Genomic DNA, 18,412 nt, shown 5'->3' with positions numbered 1-18,412 from the left:
TCTATTAAGGATTATGTTGCGGACTTTGTTGAACTGGCCTATCTGACTTTTATGGACGATACTTGCCTGATGATATTTTTTCGGAGTGGCCTAGCTGAGCCACTGCAATCTGTCATGCCACTGCACGACCCAAATTGGATTTTGGATATTAATATCGATCTGGCACTTCGAATTAGCGGCTCTGCATTTACCGTGGGTGTCGTGGATGAGGACCACAACATGGCCGCCAGCCCAGAGACATAATTAGTTAATAAAGAAAAAAAAAAAGTTAATAAAGAAGCTGCCAACACAGACACTGTTTGCAAAATGACCGCCGTTTCAAAGTCTCATCCCGTCATGGCCGCTGTTCCAAAGCCTTGTCACATCTCAGCTGATCTTCCAGAGCCTCGTCACGTCTCGGCTGATCATCCAGAGCCTCGTCTTCCAGAGCCTCGTCACATCTCGGCTGATCATCCAGAGCCTCATCACATCTCGGCTGATCTCCCAGAGCCTCATCTTCCAGAGCCTCGTCACGTCTCAGCTGATCTTCCAGAGCCTCGTCACATCTCGGCTGATCTTCCAGAGCCTCGTCACGTCTCGGCTGATCTTCCAGAGCCTCGTCACGTTTCAGCTAATCTTCCAGAGTTTCATCCTGTCACATCTGCCAGCCTAGAGCCACGTCCTGTCGCGGTTGTGTTACCAAAACCCCCCATGTTCCTGTCAATAGAACCTATCATTAAGCATCAGAGATTGGCATCCAGTATGGAGGATCCTCCACTGGTATCCGTGCGAGCTGCTGGTTACCCTGTGAAATCCACGCTCCCGAGCCACACAGATTCCACACTCACGAACCACACCGACTCAGCATTCTCAAGCAACACTGTTTCAACCCTCTCAAGCCTGCCGGTCACTACTCATTCTAGTTCCCCGGGCACAACGCAGTCAGTTCTAGAAATAGACATTGTACTTTCTGTTCTGCCAGTTATGGCTACGGCCATTCTGTGTGTTTGGGCCACTCACACCACCGCAGAACCTCCTGAAGTGGCGGTGTCCGCTCCAGTCCCAAAGCCCTTTCTTTCCCTGAGTCCGTTCCAGTTTTCTCTAAGGTGGCAACTTCTGTTGCAGAACATTTCACGGAGGAAATATCCGCTCCAACTCCTTCCGAGACCGTAACAGCACTCTTCCCCGAGCTCTTGAGTTGAGAATCGCTGTTAATGGACTTGATCTAACAACAAACAAAGTTCAGTTGTATTTTTTTAACTAACGTTAACATAATAACTTCTGTAACAAATGTAGCTATTTCTCATTATTAGTGTTAGTTAATGGATTAACTAACGTTTACTAATGAGACCTTGTAAAGCCTTAGCCTACCTATTGTTCTTTATGATTCTTTTGCATATGAATGTTTGAAACATTTGTTTACTTTGAACATAAATACAATAAAGCAATTCACAAAGTTATTATACATGTCATAGTATAACAACACTTTTTTGCAACTTATTTCAATATTGTGATAATACCGTATACTGTGATAAAAGCTTCAATGATTATCGCAGCATGAAATTTGATACCGTCATGTACCTAGTACAGACGCAACTGACAAAACCTCGCTATAGAGAGATGGACAGACACTTGAAACATGGCTTCCCAGGACTGGTTAGGTTGAGTCCCCACTGCCATCAAGAAAACCTGAGACAAAGATGCACTTTATGACAGAATGCACAGAAACAATAATACATTTTCTTTATATAGCACCTTTCCACAGCTCAAAAATGTACTATAGCTCTTTCTTAATATTTTTATTAGTAATATTTCCTTTTCTTTTCTGTGCACCTTCATTCTTTAACATTATCCCTTTGCCTTCAGTCATTAACTGTATCTGTTGTCCTGTACGATATAATATAATAATCTCCGTTGTGAGTCTGCAGGAGGTCAGATGTCAAACGAACCAATTAAGACGAGACTGACGGCAGCGTTAGAGGATTCAAACACAGCCACCGGGGCACAAACAGGGTTAAAACACCAGCATAAAGTTCCACAAAATGTTCATATTCAAAAAACACCTGCATATGAAAACAACAGTGATCACATCACTGACTAAATATGATCCAAAAACTCTCGAATCAAGGAATGTCTTGAATCATTGCAGGATTTAATGCATCTGTGACATGCTGTTGGTTATGCAGAGCTCAGATTCATCCCTCAGTTTGTTCAGATGAATAAATAAAACATAAACATTGTTGTAGTTTAAAGCAGAAATGTGAGGCTTCACACACAGGTTAGTAAGTGATTCGGTGTAAAGCCTAAGTGTTACGTTTATACTCTCAGTATGAAAGCTGTTTATTTGCAGCTGTTATTTAAGTGCTGTACAGTTACACTGTTTCTAACTTCTAACAGAAACTGCTGATCACTGCATTTAATATTAACGCAGAAAATAATCAGTCTGTGATCATATGAAACATCATTGCATCTCACAGCTCTCTCACCAGACTATTAAACAGCACACACATGTAATCTGTCAGCTAAACTCAATGCTTCTATATTTCTAAGGTTGTAGGAAGCTCCAAACATCCTGAAAACACGCAGCACTGCTTTATTTCACACAGAAGAAACAGGCGGATCTCCCTGATCTATGGCCTCTGTATTCATGAGCTCCAAATTTAGTCAACCTGAGGAGAACCTTGTGCGAGGTGTTGAAGAATGAGAGAGAGAAACGTCTGACTGACCTGATTTCACCGGCTCGCATGTGTTTTTTGTGTATAATATACATTTATATATGTGTGTTTAGTTCACACTCTAACACTCGCCTGTGAAGTTCAGCGTACTAGACTAATCTATCTTTAGTCTTTGTATTTAGTTTCTTTGACAAAAACGCCGTCTCAGTGTGGACGGGAGGCCTAAATGAAGAGAAAAAGATGCGTTTTCAAACAAAAACATATTAGTGTGGACAAGGCCTTACACGACCTGATCACCCTGAAAGGGTTTATTCTGCGATAACAACCGGCTGGACGTACATTATCCGGCTTATTACACGACTACTTGACACATAAGTAACTAATTAGAATAATTACTTGGATAAATAATAACAGGAAAGATTGATTTGAGAAATATTATTAGCTCTGTAAACACAAAGCTTCCTCAAAGAAAAACTAACTTGTTTCTAACAAATGTCTTTGAGCCTAGATGAATGAACAGGCTCAGACAGGACAGACATTTAAGGCATAATGTAGAGTCGTATCAGAAGACGGGGACATAAAATGCTCATTCTAGAAAAAGCATTTTAAAATCTGGCCTGTTTATCATCTTAAATCCATTACAGTGTACAAAACCATCATTCCACAGGCCTACTATTAATACTAAAGTCCTGTATTTTCATTTGACAGTAAATACAGTCGATAACTGAGACGTTTGAATGAAACTAGCGAGAGCGCGGCGTGTGATGAGCACGTTATTCGGTGTTGCTAATGACGACGGTTGCTATCGGGAATAACACACATCGGAATGTCACGACTGACCAATGAGAATCAAAGCAGCTTCACAGAGATAAAAACAGCAGAATCAATTATGGAATTTCAGGAGGGACACAAAAAAACGACATCATAATTTCAGATGAACTAGTCGATGAGTTGCCTGAACTACTCGTCACACACAGCGCTGAAGTGCTGCTCTGAGTGTTTGGATTGAGTTCAGCCGCATGTCCCCGTTTCATCGTGTGTGTGTGTGTGTGTGTGTGCAGATTCACACTCATTAAGGTGAGACGGCGCTCTCTCTCTCTCAGGACTGTATGCTAATTACTCTGGGTCAGAGTGATAATTGCATGAGTATGTGCTGGATTTGGCACTATTAATAAAGTTTGTTAAGTCTTCTGCCCTCTGACCCCGGCGACCTTTACTGACACTCACTTAATTGAGGAGCTTTAAAATTGACACATAATCTGATCAACAATATCAGAGCATTTTCCTGCAGATGTGACTAAATGTACTCAGTGTTTTCACTGGAGCGGCTGCAGCTGCTCAACACTGATTTACAGTTACATGTGAGAAAAAGAGCAAAAGTCAAACGCTCCAAACCTGGGATGAAAACAGCACTTTCACTTTGAATCACATGCTGTTGATGAATTATCACTCAGCGCAGACCAGACAGAAATGCAGGAAGTTTGAATTACACACAAAACTATGTTCGTTTGAAACTAGTTTGTTTTATGCAACACACAGCAAACATCTTCCGCTATAACGACTTGTATTGAGAAGCGTTTCTAAACCTGCTGTCCAACAAAAAACAAAAAAATATATTCTATAATGTAATTAAAGGCTATGTTGATTAGCAATGGATTATAAATATACTTAATTTTTATGAAAAGACCCAAGATGGCTTGAAGAACACAGATAAACTATACATTGTCGCAGTCGGTGTTTATTGTCTTCCTGTTTCATCATTTAAAACGTTTTATCTTCTTTTTATTCAGTTACAGCAATAGCTGGATGTCTTTGTCCATATTAGGGATTTCCTGGAACGTCATGAGTTGTACTACTTCTGTGAAGCCTCCGGTTTCCAGTATGAATGAAACATTACATGTGTTTTTAGCACTCAATAATGGCCAATCCATCCTAAAATAATACTTCTCTCAGTCAAGTCAAATAGACATGTGGTAACCCATGTTCCAGTGTCCAGAAGTGTACAGGAGTTGTTGTTTTTTTGTTTTTGTTAATTTGTTTTAAAAAGTGCATTTTAAATAGCAAATCACAAAGAACACTCTGATGTTACAAGTTGAACTGAACCGAACTGAAAACTGTGGTCTGTATTGAACCGTGGGCTAAATGTATTGTTGCTTCCCTACTAGATACCTGTTAGGATTGACATCAATTACAAAATGCTGCTACTTACTCTTAAATGCATAAGTGGCAAAAACAACACAGGCAAAAAGTCCACAAAAGAGGAGGCAAAGCCTTCTCACATTTGGCATGTAAAGTCTGTAACAGTCTTTATAGCAATGCTTGGCACTCAGACACTCTCTCAGTTAAAATCTGAACTAATGACATGCGTATATAAAGCTTTCATCAAACTCGTCCTGCGAACTAGCAATTCAGATACATTAGATCACATTAAATTACCAACATCTTCCCTGCTTTTGTCTCCCTGTTTGTGTCTCAGCACGTCCGTAATGAGGTTGGAGATCAGACCTTCACGAGTCATCTGTACTGATGGATGACGAGGAGCACGAGGTCGCAGTCATTGCTTTAATAATGCATTGATCAGAGACATTAAAGCATCATTTCTGTAAAGCACTGAAACATCTCTGTAACGCCGTATTGTGAGATAAGCTATAAAAACACATACATCTTGACTTGATTATGGACCATAAGAAAGACGTATGGTATGTTTTTGAACAAGATCAAGCAGAATCAACGCTGATTAAAAATTCACTGCACTGAGATCAAATGCAGTGATCAAAGAAAAGCTAACATGATTCACATCTTTAAAATATTTTATTTTTTATGCAGTATATTATGATAGGGACATGAAAACGTATTGAAGAGCAGTAATGATCCATAAACTCAACAGCTCTACAGAAAAACTTAAATCTCAAAAGAAATACATCAGAAAGCATGATTGTTTCCTTTACTTTTAGGAACTGAATCAATAATGTCACACAGTTCATGCCGGCTGCCATGTTGAGCTGACCAGCATCAGGAGGCCTGTATTTCCTCTGAAGGCTGTTTGTAGGAGACACAGACGCTCTCTAGTGGTCATTACAGAGCACTTCAGCTGAACTGAAGTCAGGGAGCGTCACTTACACAAAGCACTACACAGTCAAGAAGCCAAACGGATCTAAACACGCGCTCTCTGATGTGCAGACTGCAGATGATGCAGTAAATGTATTGCATTTGTAATTTACTGCTGCTGGTAGAGAATAAATGAGGTTCTGTCGCAGTGTAAACCAGCTTTAACATCTGCTCATGGCTCCGCGGAGCCAGCTGTGAGGAATGTTTCCATTTTCAAAAATAAAATTTGAAGTTCTCTGAATGATTAATTAGCACTTTAATTAGCACAGAAACTCCTCCTATGAGTGTCTGCATGTATAATTCAGTTTAGACGGTTTGATTGTTCATAGGGATGCACCGAAATTTAGCCGCCGGAAATTCTCGGCCGAAAGAGAAAAACGCTCTCTGAATGTGCGCTCGGTTGAGTTGCTCACGGCCCATGCGAACACTACAGTCATGTACCGCTCGTGCTCACGGGAAAAGCAAAGTCCGCTCAAATACCGCGCCGACAGGACATTTCTGTGTAGTGTACTTGTCCCTGTCTGCAGGAGCGTTACTGTGCTGTAACTATCGATACTCGAAACCACGATCAGCGATTGGCTGGCGGCAAGACAGCAACGTAATGACATCATATAATTAAAAGACATCTGATGAAAAACTTGACAAATTTTTCGACCTTTATAAGGAAACAGCCAAGCGAACAAAACTACATAAAATGTTAAAATAGATCAAATGTGCACCGTTTTTTATTTTAATTTTACATTATTCCTATTTATATTCACGATTTCTAATATTTGTACAGGCTTTACATTTTTATTTCAATGTAGTAATTAGCAATTCATTTAATTTTATATTTGAACAGATTTGTTACGTGACAGCATTAATTAAAGTTTCTTAAGGGTGAAGATCATGTTATCTGCATCTCCTGCGCTCCAATAAAGTAGCGGTGGTAGAGGACAGATTTTAAGTATCAATTCTGCTTAAAAAGATGCCATCTAATCCTGTTTACATGAAATAAGCTGCTCCCGAGCAGGTTTAAGCTTACGGACCTGTTGCTATGACAGCAACTCCGGGATGAGCTTCGAAGAACCAACCAATCCAAGATCAAGCGAAATCGTCAACAATCAAATCCAGCTAACGGAGTTAGCGACGTATGGAGAACGGGCCCCTGGTCAGGCAGCAAACAATCATAATCCAGGGTAAACCGTCCAAGGTTAAAAGACAAGGCAAGACAACAAGGAACTAGGAAAGATGGGAAACCACGAAGACATTACAGGCTAGACAATACTGAGCCATGAATGAATGGATAACCAGGCTGTAAATAGAGTGAGACTGATGAGGTAACAAGACACAGGTGAATGTAATCAGAGATGATGAGTCCAGCAAGGGATTATGGGGAATGTAGTCTGTGAGAGTCAGAGTCAGGGCTGGAGTGCCCTCTGCTGGACAGCACAGGCACGTTACTGCTGATAGGACACCACATTCGGTAAGACAAATGCAATGATCATCATCATAGAAACGCTATCAACGCAATCATAAACAGCAGCATAATAACACTAGTACAGAGATCTGTAGGATAAGTAGGTTACAGAATGAAATATATGGCAAATATGCAGACAGTGGCCAAGAAGAAAGCTATGCTATTTTATTCAGTTTTAATATTTTAACCTTTCACAAAGTCATGCTAAATCATTCATGAGAGCACTAGACACTGTTCTTATCATATAGCAATGCTTACTAATGAAAACAATCAAAGTAATAAGTATTGTTGCATGACTAACAAATAATAAAACGATCCACCCCTAAACTATAGTAAAGTATTAACAAATTTTGATGCAATAAATAAGGTTGGTAAAACTTTACAATAAGGTTCATTAATTAACAGTAGTTAACTGTATTAGTCAACAGGAACTAAGCATGAACAACATTTATTGATCTTAGTTAATTTCAACATTTACTAATGCATTATTAAAATCAAAAGTTGTGCTTGTTAATATTAGTTAATGTACTGTGAACTAACATGAACAAACTATGAATAACTGTATTTTCATTAACTAACATTAACACAGATTAATAAATACTTTAACAAATGTATTGTTCATTGTTAGTTCATGTTAGTTAATACATTAACTAATGTTAACAAAAGACACCTTATTGTAAAGTGTTACCATAAGGTCTAATTTAACAATGTCCATCCCCCCAAAACAGAGAACACATCTTTCAGAAACATCTACACGTCTGTCTCTTTTATATGTAGTGTATGTAATGAGCAGCATTTGTAGGTGTTATAGCACACAGCTCACCGCAGACCTCACAGCCATGCATCTGCTCTCGCCTGCAGCAAACACACAGCATGACCAGAGCAGTCTGCAGTCCAGTCAGGCACTGATGTCTCTCCACACGCCACCAGACCAGCGACTCTACAGCACAAACACGAAGAGCTGAAGAGCCCTTAGATCCATGACGTGTGGGAAGAAAGCTCTGCTGCTAAAAACACAGATGTTTCCTTCCAGGAGTTAATTAACAGTACAAAACTAAAACAACAGTGTCAATCTCTCAGTCATCCACAACATGTGAAGTTTCAGAGGAAGGAAGCGTTGTGGATTGTTCATTGTGTCTCATTCAGGCCAAAAGAGACGTGAGGTGAGGACGAGATTGGCTGATCACAGAGTTCAGATCTATGCAGCACTAAAGTGATGAAATGTGCTGCTCTGGGGTTTTATGATGTAGTGATATTTACAGAAGGAACGGGAGGCGTTTGTTACACGACCTGAACGAGAGAAAACCGTCAGAACAACAAGACAACGACTCTGATTGATTTCTGTGGATATTATGTGGCCATTTCTCTCTTGAGCAGCACAAATAAACCTCAAGCTCTGATGAGAACATTAGGAAATGAAGTCAAGAAAGACAGAGCTGGCCTGTTGGGTGAGTTTCACAGTCTGAGAATGAATCAGCAGCGGGTCAGAAATCAAGCAGAACCTCGCTGGGATTGTATTAATCCAAAGAAAATTCATACATTTCATGTTTAATCTGATGTTTAAATAAAGTTGGAACATTATTTACTTTAAACACCCAATTGTAATATTTCTGTCTGTTGATATTAAATTTTTTAATTTTTTTTTACATAGACTCATTATTTATTTTTAAACATTTTCATATTGTTTCTGCTTTATTATCATTATTATAAAAAAAAAATACTGGGTCAATAAATCCTCACTAAACACTGCTTGTTGTTACAGTATTTTTCAGAAGCCATGAAAAAATGTTTAAAAATGCACAAACCTGATGGAGGCAGTATGTTTGTACATCATAAACATTAAACATATAACAGTGCTGTGCTGTGGTGCTGTTGCTGACAGAGTAAACAGCTTTAAGCCGGACAGCATGTAATGATTTTCATTGGGATCAGAGACGCTCTGCTGTTTGCATGTTTCTGCATCTGTTGCGTGGGAGCTGCGCGCTGTAGAGCTATGCCGCCCACAAACAGCCATCATCATCTACAACAACCATCTTTAATTCCTCTTTGATGTGCCATTAAACCAATAACAGGAAACTATTATTCCAGTATTTGCACGGCAGAGTTTACACACCGGTAATGGCCAGAAAGCATGAATGATTTATCAGTGCTTCGGAACGGAGCCAGGGTGGCATCAAAAGCCAGTGATGGACGTGAACGTGGTCTAACTAGTGTGAAAACATATGGGTGAATAATGTGCATAGATTCATAAAATCAGAATAATCTGGTGTAAATGCTGCCTGTTCATTAGTGATGGACATGAAGCAGCTGCTAAATAAAGGACCTAAATGTTTCTGAAGGTTTGCTGTGGCAGACCAGCATCTGATTAATGTACAGTAACATAACTGTCTTATTTCACTGAACAAACATCATTTTTAGTGAACACTCCAAATTATTTTAAGCATATCTGATAACGAATGACTCGAAAATAAATAGAGTGCAGAAATAATTCACATCAGATTCAGTTCAATATGATAATTGAACATGTATCTGAGCAGAAGCAGTATTTGTTCGGTTCTGAACTTCATCTCTCTTTTAATCGCCACAAAAAAAACAAAAAACCTCAATCCGGCGTCCAGTTTCTTTAGTCATTTCAGTTCCTCTAATGTTCACTCTCACTTCCTCTTATCTATCAGATGTTCTCCAGACGAGACGCGTCCAAACACCCTCTACATTCAATTAGAAAGCTCTTAACTAATTACACCAGCGCTTGTCACAGCAGATACACGTTTCAGTGTAATATTGGGAAGAGTCTTTCTATGACTGGATACTTAGGTGAAAGTGTGCGTGTGTGTGTGTGTGTGTGTGTGCGTGCGTGCGTGCGTGTGTGTGTGTGTGTGTGTGTAACATGAGTTTCCATTATGAGCATATCTGATATCACAGAGTGTCTCTGAAGGTAATATGAGCACACAAACTATACCATACTAACCACATTGTGTGTGTGTGTGTGTGTGTGTGTGTGTAATGTTGAGATGATGGACAGACGCATGCGTGACGTTTGATCCTGACTGACCTCTCGTGTGCAACACTGCTGTGAGATCTAATCATAACAGCAGAGGAGCCGATCATTTACACACGATGATATACACAATATACAGCATCATGAATGACGTGTAAGTGACACACTGACCCACAGTCACCGTAACTGAGCGTCCTGTAGATGTACACACTGTAGATGTGAGATGCTGGTGGTGTGTCCCAGACCTGGTCCTGTTTATCACTGTGAAGCTGCTTTGAAACGATCTGTACTGTATAAAGCGCTCTAGATATAAAGGTGACCAGACGTGACATGAGGAGACTCAAGTGTTTCTGGCCTCCAGGATCAGGGCTGGCAAACACTGATCTACAGCGCCAGCGATGAGGATGATGAAGATCCTTCAACAGCGTGAAGCACGAGGTGAGCTCTGCTCCGGCTTTGAACAGTCCATCATAAACTATTAAACATTCATGAGCCACACAGAGGGGCTTCACTGCCTCTCAAACACACCAGCGGCTCCAACACATGCCAATGAACGCAGGAATAAAGAGACTTTCTCTTTTTACAGCAATTATTATCATAATACAAAAGAGAAAAGCCTTCAAACCTGCGTTACTGTGTGGGGGAATCTGAATCTCATCACGCATCTGTAGCTACACATTCATCCATGAACATCTGCAGAAGAACATTCTTCATAATTATTCACGTCTTGAATGAAGTTATTTTATAGTATTTATTTCATTGTATAATAAATAGTTTATTAAAATCACTAGTAGCTTTTCCCGTCACTGCTTTATTATGGCTCAGTCCATCTCAAAATTTCGATTGGATTGGAAGGAGTGGTCTGAACCTGAAATAATCCTATCCACAAGAAAAAATTAAGCATGCAAATGCTTGAATCTGAGTATATTCTCCATTGGATTCAACACTAAACAACACTCAGAATCAGTTCTGAATCATTAAAGAGACCTGTGATGCATCGGAGAATCATTTTTCTCTAGAACAAATTCATGGCTCACCTCATTGATGATGCATACTACTGTACATACAGGTGAGCAGACAAACCAGAATATGAACTAAATGAGAATTAGAGGAGGACTTCCACATCTGGTCCTGCTGTCAAACCTGACGGACTGAGACCAGCAGCACAATCAGCTCACAACTTCTCATCATCACTGTAATATCACAGCTGATAAACGGACTCCATACATTTATCAATAATCTGATCTGTCAGATTTCACTTGTATTTGTGGCACTTTTGTGCGTTATACAGGCTATATAAAAAAAAGTAAAACAAACAAAAGACAAACAACAGCATAACGGGAAATATCACGATATTACATGACAACCACATCAGCTGAATTATTATTGATCATCTGTAATTGATCCACCAGTTTTCATTTCAAAGCAAATCCAGCACACAAACTCCAGTGATGACAGAAAAGCGCAGAAAACACTTACTGTGATGCTCTTGGATGATGAGGACTGACATTTCACCTGATGAGAGACGCTGGCCGTTTGATTCATCGAGTAGCAGCGACGAAGATCCGATCGATCGATCAGTTCAGTGTGATCAGTTCCGTCTGTCTGCCAGAAGCGCCTCGATCATGATCGAATGAACTGAGCAATGCTCTCTCTCTCCCTCTCTCTCTCTGTGTCTCTCTCTCTCTCTGTCTCTCTCTCTCTCTCTCTCTCTCTCTCTCTCTCTCTCTCTCTCTCTCTCTCTCTCTGTCTCTCTCTCTCTCTCTCTGTCTCTCTCTCATGTAACGGCATCACTGTAACTCACTCTAGAGTTAACGTTACTCATGTTTGTTCATGCAGATCTGCTTTAATGCCGTTCATCTCTAATCAGTCGCATCTGGAGCAGCTCATCTGAGCGTCTGCATGCGCTTCAACATCAGCAGGAGTTCTGGAACTTCACATCAGCGCCGTAAAGTTAGTTTTAGGTTCGATATTCGCTTCTATTCACTGTTCTATAGTCGACAGTCCAACAAAGTCAAAGATATCACTAGCACGATTAGTTTTAACAATATGCAACCACTTTATATTGTGCTGCAAAGCACCGGCAAAAGTAATTACCGTAAATGTGTCAGGGGGAAACAGTAAGGAGATATCTGATAGTCCGTGCCATCTCCTCAGACGCGCCTTTAGAGGGAAGTGCATATTTAATGATTATGATTATAATGAAAGAGTTTTAGTTTTTGATTTGTTTTATTTCGTTAAGTAGTAATTTAAAGCCTTCTATAGATATATTTATCATGTTTGTGAGGCATGTTTTCACTGAGTTTTGGTTCATTTTTGTGAAGCGCGCCTGTTCAAGACCGAGACGGCAGAAAGCGCATCATTCTTTATTTTATAAAAGCACAAGGTTTTGTTGATATTATGAGTGCACACAAGACCCTTTACAGCTACATGATGTATTATTCTTACCTTTATGAGCAAAAATGACGGCGTATCCACTGAAAAAAAACACAAGTGATCGCGCTGGCACCTCCATGTCCTGCAAAACGCGCTTTATAGCTTCCACTCTCCGCACAAACTATTGGATACAGCGCACATTTATCTAGGTTTAACGTTTAAACATTGTTATATGCTTGAGCTGTTTTATATCTATAGATTTTATTTTAGGCAAGTCGTGATGATTTGAGAAGGCTAAATTGATCAAACATAGGCTATGATCAGCTCACTGTCTGCAGCTGGCCGCTTGGTCGTTACTAAAAAACAAAAACTTATATTTAACAAACAAAAAATTCTCCAAACGTTTTTTCTAAATTAACTTAATAAAAAAACGAAATGAAATATAATCACTTTGCCATTACATACAAAACTGAACTATTTTAATAGCTGGAACAGTAGTATAAGCTGGTTTGGGGAAAGGGGGAAAAAAAAGACGGGCTCGGGCCGGTAATTCTGATAAGCTGTCGGACATGGCCCGGGCTAGGATCTGAGCATCTCGGGCCAGGGCAGGGCTAGGGCCTAAATCTGAGGCCCGTGCAGGGCTCTAGGATGGAGAGATGTCGCTGCGTGTTATAGCTATTAATATTAACATTCCTGTTGGTTTAAATGGTCGGCCATCGGGGGCCCCCTTAAAATGCGGGGCCCCAGGCATTTGCCTGCCTTGCCTGCCCCATTGCTACACCTCTGCTTATATGTACATATCCATACATATATGAATGGAGGTTTTGGGAAAATCTCACCTGTAGTAAGTTAGTTTGGCCACTAGGAATATACTACAACCTTTGGAACAAGAAAAACCTTATTTTGGTGAATTACTCTAATGTTTTTTCTAAAAATATTTGTGCACTGTACATACTTAGGGGAAGTATTGTCTAAGGTGAGATATTGGCAAAATATCTGCCCACTAGGTATTTACTAGGTATTTCTCTGTAAACAATAATTGAATGAATTATTGGATTTAGTTTTGTACTGTGAGGTAAATCTGCAGACGGTCCCTAAAGCAGCAGCGAATATCAAGCCTAAAACTAGGGTGACCATACGTCCTCTTTTCCCTGGACATGTCCTCTTTTTGGACCTAAAAAATGCGTCCGGCCAGGATTTCTTAATCGTCCAAAATGTGTGCGGGTGCGGACCAAACAACCGTACCGAGACCCAGCTGAAGAGGTGGTCTCGGTCCGCGCTTCCAAACGAACTCTGGTACGGTTCGTTTTAGGTGTGAATATCACCCGACCTCGATCCGACCCAATTGCAGAAATCACGCTCAGAAACAGACAGCTCGTGCATATAGTGCTGTTGTTTGCGTTTGGAAATGGCTTAAATCACTTGTTTTTGAACCACAATGCTTAAAAATGCATGCAAATGATGAGTTATCGTGACCATGGCGCACAGCAAGGTGACGTGAGTGCGCTAAATAGGCTAAAGCTTGCGCAAAGCCCCAGCAAAAGTTACAATGAATATGTTGGAGAGAAATAGTAAGGAGATGTTTAAATTATTTACTAATAAACTAGTGTTTTCTGAGTCAGTGTCGCAAAGATGAAGTTGAGATCCTGACTCGCCATCTTCTCATTGGACGCACCTTTAGAAAGAAATGCATCTTTACGGATTACATAATGAAAGAGTTTTTGTTTTGGATTTGAATTATTTCATTTTGTAGTCATTTAAAGCTTTCTATAGATATATTCATCATGTCTGTAAGGAAAATATTTGCTGAGTTTTGGTTAATTTTTGTGAATCGCTCCTGTTCAAGACCAAGACGGCAGAAAGTGCATCCTATTTGTTTTCTTTATTTCACAAAAGCACAGTGTTTTCTTGATATTGTGAGTGCACACAAATAAAAGTAGATCCTTTACAGTTCCGAACAATGTATTATTCTTACCTTTATGAGAAAAAATGACGGCGTATTTTAATTTGTTTCCACTGATGTCCTGAAACGGCTTCAGCTTCCACTCTCCGCTCAAACGATTGGATATGTGCTTAATAGCGCACATTTATCTAGGTTAATGTTTAAACTAATATTGTGATATGCTTTAAGTATTTTATATCTATAGATTTTATTTTCTGCAAGTCGTGATTACAGCATCGTATGACATTGTCTCATATGATGCTCATACGTTCATATTGCGTTAGCTGATAACACCAAATCAGTAGCTAAAAGAATAAAAATTGCACTATGAATGATCTCCATGATTAGCCTGTTTTTGCACTTCATGTTTTTGTCTACTTGAGAATTTCTGTCCAATGAATGGATGACCTTGGCACACGTGTGGTTTTGTTTACAATTTCTGGTTCACTTGCAAAAAGGGCAGTGTGAAAGTGAACCGCACCAAACAAAAAAATCATTGTATTTGGTCCGGACCAAAGCAAGTGAACTAGCGGACTTTCCTGGTGTGAATACACCCTAAAACAAAACAGTTGACCTGCACATTATCTCATCAGGTGAGACAGACTTTGTGCCCTTTATGAGACGGACCTTCAGCTGGATTGTCAATTAAAGCAATTAAAGAACTGAGAAGATGGTTTGTGTTGATCAGGTCTTTCTTATAGCAGCACGACTGAATAAAGACTCATCTGCTCCCAGTGTGCTTTTACTGAACTTTAAGCCACTCCCGTATGTTGATGGAATGTACTGTATGTTAATCACTGCATTCACAGCTGATCAGTCCAGTATATCAGGCGTTTGCTCTCCATTTGTTCTGATTAATTAAGCTGTTCTTCAGGAAAATCCTGCAGCTCCTGCATTTCTTTGCTTTTCCAGCATCTTATGCACATGTAAGCTCTTCCCAGCAGCATGATGCTGAGATCAATCTTTACACGGTGGACGAATGAGGGATTCATGCACAACAATTACAAAAGCTGCAACCATTCACTGATTCTCAGGAAAAATATACAATATAAAATACAAAATACAAAATAGTGTTCCCTTTATAATCACAAAAAAGCTGTCACTCACTTCAGTTCATCACAATATCACAAAGTGCCCTTAAAATAAATTAAGCTCTCTACACTGCACAACGAATCTTGTGTCTACACTTTGGAAGAGAACGGAACTGAACTGAACTGAACTGAACTGGACTGCACTGGACTGAGCTGGGGCCTGTACCATGATGGTAGTTGAACCAATTCAGAGTTACAGGATTAGTTTCGAGTTGACAAAACCAAACCACTCCAATCCAGCTTTGTTGGTTCCATGATACTGATCATCAGCTTTCTTTGTCAACTCTGGCTTTGATCCTGAGTTTGTGGAGCCTGTTCACATGAATGTGTGACATCAGCGGTGAACAGCCAATCACAGGCCTTGCAGCAACACAGCGCAAGTGTGATTCACCCAGCGAGATTCAAAACTCTTTCGCTAAGGTTAAGAGATTGAAGGATATGAGGAATTGAAATGCATTTACACTGAAGAAAGAACTTGTCCATGAAAGAGGACAAATAAAAGAAATGATCTTGCTCTATCAGTGCAAGTGAAAATTGTGAAGTTAGTTTAAATGGTTGATAACAGCGATAGAGACGCGAATATGTAAGATCACATGTAGTTATTTTTAAAGCCTTATCTATTGATTTTACAGCTTATTTATGTTACATATGACCAAGTCAAGTCCCCTTTATTTATATAGCGCTTTTAACAATACAGATTGTGTCAAAAGAAACTGTACAGCATTAATTAGGAAAATAGTATGTCAATAATGCAGAAGGACAATAGTAAACACTAATTTTTCAGTTAAAGGCAGTTCATCATTGAATTCAGTGATGTCATCATCCAGCTCAGTTCAGTTTAAATAGTCTCTGTGCAATCAAGTCCACGATATCGCTGGAAATGAAGTGTCCCCAACTAAGCAAGCCAGAGGCGACAGCGGCAAGGAACCAAAACGCCGTTGCAAGTTCCGTCGTTACCTACCATGGTTAGCTAATGATGCTTTTGGGAAACGCACCCCTGGACTGAATTGAGCTGGACTGGACCGAACTGAACGCTGCAAAAACACGTTGTAAACACAAATACGCACTGGAGCGTTTCTGTTTCGCCAATATCCTGTTTTCACAGCCTCACCTGAACGGCTCTTGCTTTCATTTAAATGCGTGAGAAAATCTGAAAGCGTGAGAGTGCAGCCCTGCTTTTAGTAAATCACTCCAGACATTTGCATATAAATATTCGTTGCCCGTGTTTTCTTCACTGACACAGACAAAAGTGAATGAAAATGAAAAAGCACTGGCCCTTGAACACATAGCAAGCTCAGTTTTCTGGCCTTGGTATTTCTATAACCCTGCGTACAGTAACATCAGCACAGATTTCTGAGATTCTTGAGAATACTAAAGTCTGCTGCCAAATCTCTATAAAAAAGTTGATCTGGTGTCTGAAAAAGAGGTTTAGGTTGTGTAATCAGGATTGAGACGATATGCAGTATCTTGAGAAATTACTCCATGTTTAGTAATTCTCATTTTCATTTAAAATCGCAATGATGTGTATGAACCGGGAACTTCAACGGGATTGTTTTTTCACTCCTGATGGAGAAATGCAACACTAACTGTGCGATCACAGGATCCAACCCTTTGATTCCAAACCCAGAGATCTACCAGATGCTCCTGAAATCCGCTGATGATCTGCATCACGCTCATTAGACAGACACAAACACGCCTTCATTAGAAACCACAAGCTTTTATTGGAATGTTTCACCATTACACTTACAAATCCCACTGGATTCCCACTGGTGTGTCTGCCTTTATCAAAACGAGCTTCTGCTAATACTGATTCTGCTCAAGCACATGTTCATATGACCGTCTGCGATTATGAATAAATGACATCTGAAGGTAAAAGCAATTGAGTATCTAAAATGCCATGAAGAAAAAGACAGACAGAAAATGCAGTATATGGGATTTTTTTTTAAGAGTTTTTGTCTGTGTGTGTGAGTGTGTGTGTGAGTGAGTGTGTGTGTGTTGTTTCCTAAGGCAAAGTCTGTGTGTGTGAGTGAGTGAGCGAGCGTGAGTGAGTGTGTGTGTGCGTGTGTGTGTGTGCGTGTGTGACTCACGGTTGACGCCAGCATGGATCCTCCGAACCACACGGCGTAGCGCTGCATGTGATGGGTGACGACCTGAACGTCGATGGGTTTAGGCTGTGAGAGAAGAAGAGATGCAGATATTGAGTAGTTATTTCTCACACAGACGCTGCTGTAGATCTGCTGTGAATGTGACCTTGAGTTTCCCTCCGCTGAGCTCCTCGCTGAGCTTCAGACGTGCGTCCACCGTTCTCTTCAGGTCTCTCTGCATACGCCGGCCGAAGTCACGGAACATGGTGGAGCCGCCCGACAGCACGATGTTCTGTGAAAGAGCACACGAGTTCACACCACTGAACCATCAGCCGCATCTGACCGTGACCGACGCTACTGACCTTATAGAGCGGACGGCGCACATCGATCGGGCAGTTCTGAATGACCTCGTCCACAACCTCAGAGATGGGCTGAGTGAAGTCCGGGTTAGCAAACTGAGAGGAAACAGAGTGTGAGACGCTGCTGTGTGTGTGTGTGTGTGTGTGTGTGTCTGTCTGTCTGTCTGTGAGTGAGTGAGTGTGTGTGTGAGTTTGTGTGAATGAGTGAGTGAGTGTGTGTGTGTGAGTGTGAGCGTGCGTGTGTCTGTGAGTGTGTGTGTGTACGTGTGTGTGTGCGAGTGCGTGCGTGCGTGTGTATGAGAGTGTGTGTGTGTGTGCGTGTGTGAGTGCGTGTGTGAGTA

General features: G+C 40.5%; 1 protein-coding gene across 1 annotated transcript in view; it reads right to left on the bottom strand.

The window, feature by feature from the left end:
- Positions 1-334: 334 nt before the first annotated feature.
- The window catches only part of LOC107740731 (actin-related protein 3-like), a 24,415-nt gene continuing 6,337 nt past the window's right edge, over positions 335-18,412 (bottom strand). Inside the window, exons 9-13 of the mRNA XM_016553239.1 lie at positions 18,075-18,167; positions 17,879-18,004; positions 17,638-17,799; positions 1,000-1,204; positions 335-495 (exon numbers count right to left, since the gene is read on the bottom strand). Coding sequence (XP_016408725.1) covers positions 335-495; positions 1,000-1,204; positions 17,638-17,799; positions 17,879-18,004; positions 18,075-18,167 — 747 coding nt within the window. The remainder of the gene's footprint in view (positions 496-999; positions 1,205-17,637; positions 17,800-17,878; positions 18,005-18,074; positions 18,168-18,412) is intronic.

Source organism: Sinocyclocheilus rhinocerous, unplaced genomic scaffold, assembly GCF_001515625.1.
Source record: "Sinocyclocheilus rhinocerous isolate Xijiao unplaced genomic scaffold, SAMN03320098_v1.1 scaffold3693, whole genome shotgun sequence".
Lineage (NCBI taxonomy): Eukaryota > Metazoa > Chordata > Actinopteri > Cypriniformes > Cyprinidae > Sinocyclocheilus > Sinocyclocheilus rhinocerous.
The sequence above is the reverse complement of the archived record's forward strand: the minus strand, read 5'-3'. Positions and strand labels throughout refer to the sequence as shown.